This window comes from Malurus melanocephalus, unplaced genomic scaffold, assembly GCF_030028575.1.
Source record: "Malurus melanocephalus ecotype Western Australia unplaced genomic scaffold, MMel_1.1 scaffold_1695, whole genome shotgun sequence".
Taxonomy (NCBI): Eukaryota; Metazoa; Chordata; class Aves; order Passeriformes; family Maluridae; genus Malurus; species Malurus melanocephalus.
Window position 1 is genome coordinate 23,119 of NW_026624927.1, and position 2,323 is coordinate 25,441.

At 50.1% G+C, this 2,323-nt stretch overlaps 1 protein-coding gene across 1 annotated transcript in view; it reads right to left on the reverse strand.

Annotated features, from left to right (window-relative positions):
- Nucleotides 1-2,315, reverse strand: part of LOC130587260 (bromodomain-containing protein 2-like) — a gene marked incomplete at its 3' end in the record, with an annotated part of 22,018 nt that extends 19,703 nt beyond the window's left edge. Inside the window, exon 1 of the mRNA XM_057388231.1 lies at nucleotides 2,061-2,315. Coding sequence (XP_057244214.1) covers nucleotides 2,061-2,089 — 29 coding nt within the window. The remainder of the gene's footprint in view (nucleotides 1-2,060) is intronic.
- Nucleotides 2,316-2,323: the final 8 nt, after the last annotated feature.

The window sequence follows — 2,323 nt, forward strand, 5'->3', positions numbered from 1 at the left end:
ACCACAATTCGGGGGTGACACTGCCACAATTTGGGTGTCCCCAAATGTCACTGTCACAACCTGAGAGTGACACTGCCACAATTTGGGGTGACACTGCCACAACTCGGAGTGACACTGCCACAATTTGAGAGTGACACCACCACGATTTTGGTGTCCCCAAATGTCACTGTCACAATTTTGGTGTCCACGAATATCACTATCACAATTTGGGGGTGACGCTGACACAACCTGGGGGTGACACTGCCACAATTTGGGTGTCTCCACAGTCATATCACCACAATTTTGATGTCCTCAAATGTCACTGCCACAATTTGAGAGTCCCCAAATGTCACTGTCACAACCTGGGGGAGACACAGTGACAGTGTCACAATTTTGGGGTCCCCAAACATCACAACCTGGGGGTGACACTGCCATGATTTTGGTATTCCCAAATCTCACTGCCACAACCTGGAGGTGACACCACCACAATTCGGGTGTCCCCAAATGTCACTACCACAATTTGTGTGTGACACTGCCACACAGTCACACTGCCACAACTCGGGTGTCCCCAAATGTCACTGCCACAGCCTGGGGGTGACAGTGCCATAATTTTGGGGTTACCAAATGTCACTGTCATAACCTGGGGGTGACACTGTCACAACCTGAGAGTGACACTGCCACAATTTTGATGTCCCCACAGCAATACCACCACAATTTTCATGTCCCCAAATGTCACTGTCACAACCTGGGGGTGACACCACCACTATTTGAGAGTCCCCAAATGTCACTGCCACAATCGGAGAGCGACACTGCCACAATTTGGTGTCCCCAAATGTCACTGTCACAATCTGGGGGTGACACTGCCACAACCTGAGAATGACAATGTCACAACCTGGGGGTGACACTCTCACAATCTGGATGTCCCCAAATGTCATTATTACAGCCTGGGGGTGACAATGCCACAATTTTGGGTGTCCCCAGATGTCACTGCCACAACCTGGCAGTGACAAGGCCACAATTTTCATGTCCCCACAGCAATACCACCACAATTTTCATGTCCCCAAATATCACTGTCACAATTTGGGGGTGACACTGCCACAATTTGGGGTTAACACTGTCACAATCTGAGATTCCCCAAATGTCACTATCACAACCTGGGGGTGACACCGCCACAATTTTGGGGTGACACTGCCACAATTTTGATGTCCCCACAGCAATACCACCACAATTTTCATGTCCCCAAATATCACTGTCACCATTTGCGAATGACACCGCCACAATTTTGAGTGTGACAATCCCACAATTTTGGTGTCCCCAAATGTCACTGCCACAACCTGGGGGTGACACTGCCACAATTCGGGGGTGACACCCCCAAAATTTTGGTGTCCCCAGATTTCACTGCCACAATCTGAGAGTGACACTTCCACAATTTTTATGTCCCCAAATGTCACTGTCACAACCTGAGAGTCCCCAATTGTCACTGTCACAGCCTGGGGGTGACACTGGCACAATCTTGGGGTGACAATGTCACAATTTGAGGTGACACTGCCACAATTTCTGAGTCCCCAAATGTCACTGTCACAATTTGGGGGTGACACCACCACTATTTGAGAGTCCTCAAATGTCACTGTCACAGCCTGAGAGTGACACCACCACAATTTGACGGTGACACGGTGACAATATCACAATTTTGGGGTTCCCAAATATCACAACCTGAGGGTGACAACGCCACAATTTTGGTGTCCCCACAGTAATACCACCACAATTCTGATGTCCCCAAATGTCACTACCACAACCTGGGGGTGACACTGCCACAATTTTGATGTCCCTAAAATGCCACTGCCACAATTTGGTGTCCCCAAATGTCACTGCCACAATTTGGGGATGACACTGTCACAATTTGAGAGTCCTCAAATCTCACTCCCACAATTTTGATGTCCCCAAAATGTCACAATCTGGGGATGACACTGCCACAATTTGGGGCTGAAAACCCCACAATTCGACAATCCCCCCCTAAACACCCCCTTTTTTTTAAAAAAAAACCCCAAAAAATACAAAAAACAACCCCTCCAAGCACTCACTTGCTCTGAGGATTCACATTCTGCAACATCCCGGCGGTTCCTCCGTGCGGGATTCGTTCACCTCCTCCTCCTCCTCCTCCTCCTCCTCCTCCTCCCGCCGTCTCCTCCGAGGATCCCCCCACTTTGCCCGCTCAAAACTTGTCCCCTCCACCTTCAGCGCATTCCGTGGAGCTCCGGGGAGGGGGATCTTTTAACCGGGAGCCCCCTCCCCTTTTTCGGCTTCTTCCAGCGGCGGCACCGGCGCGGTTTCTTCACATCCACCA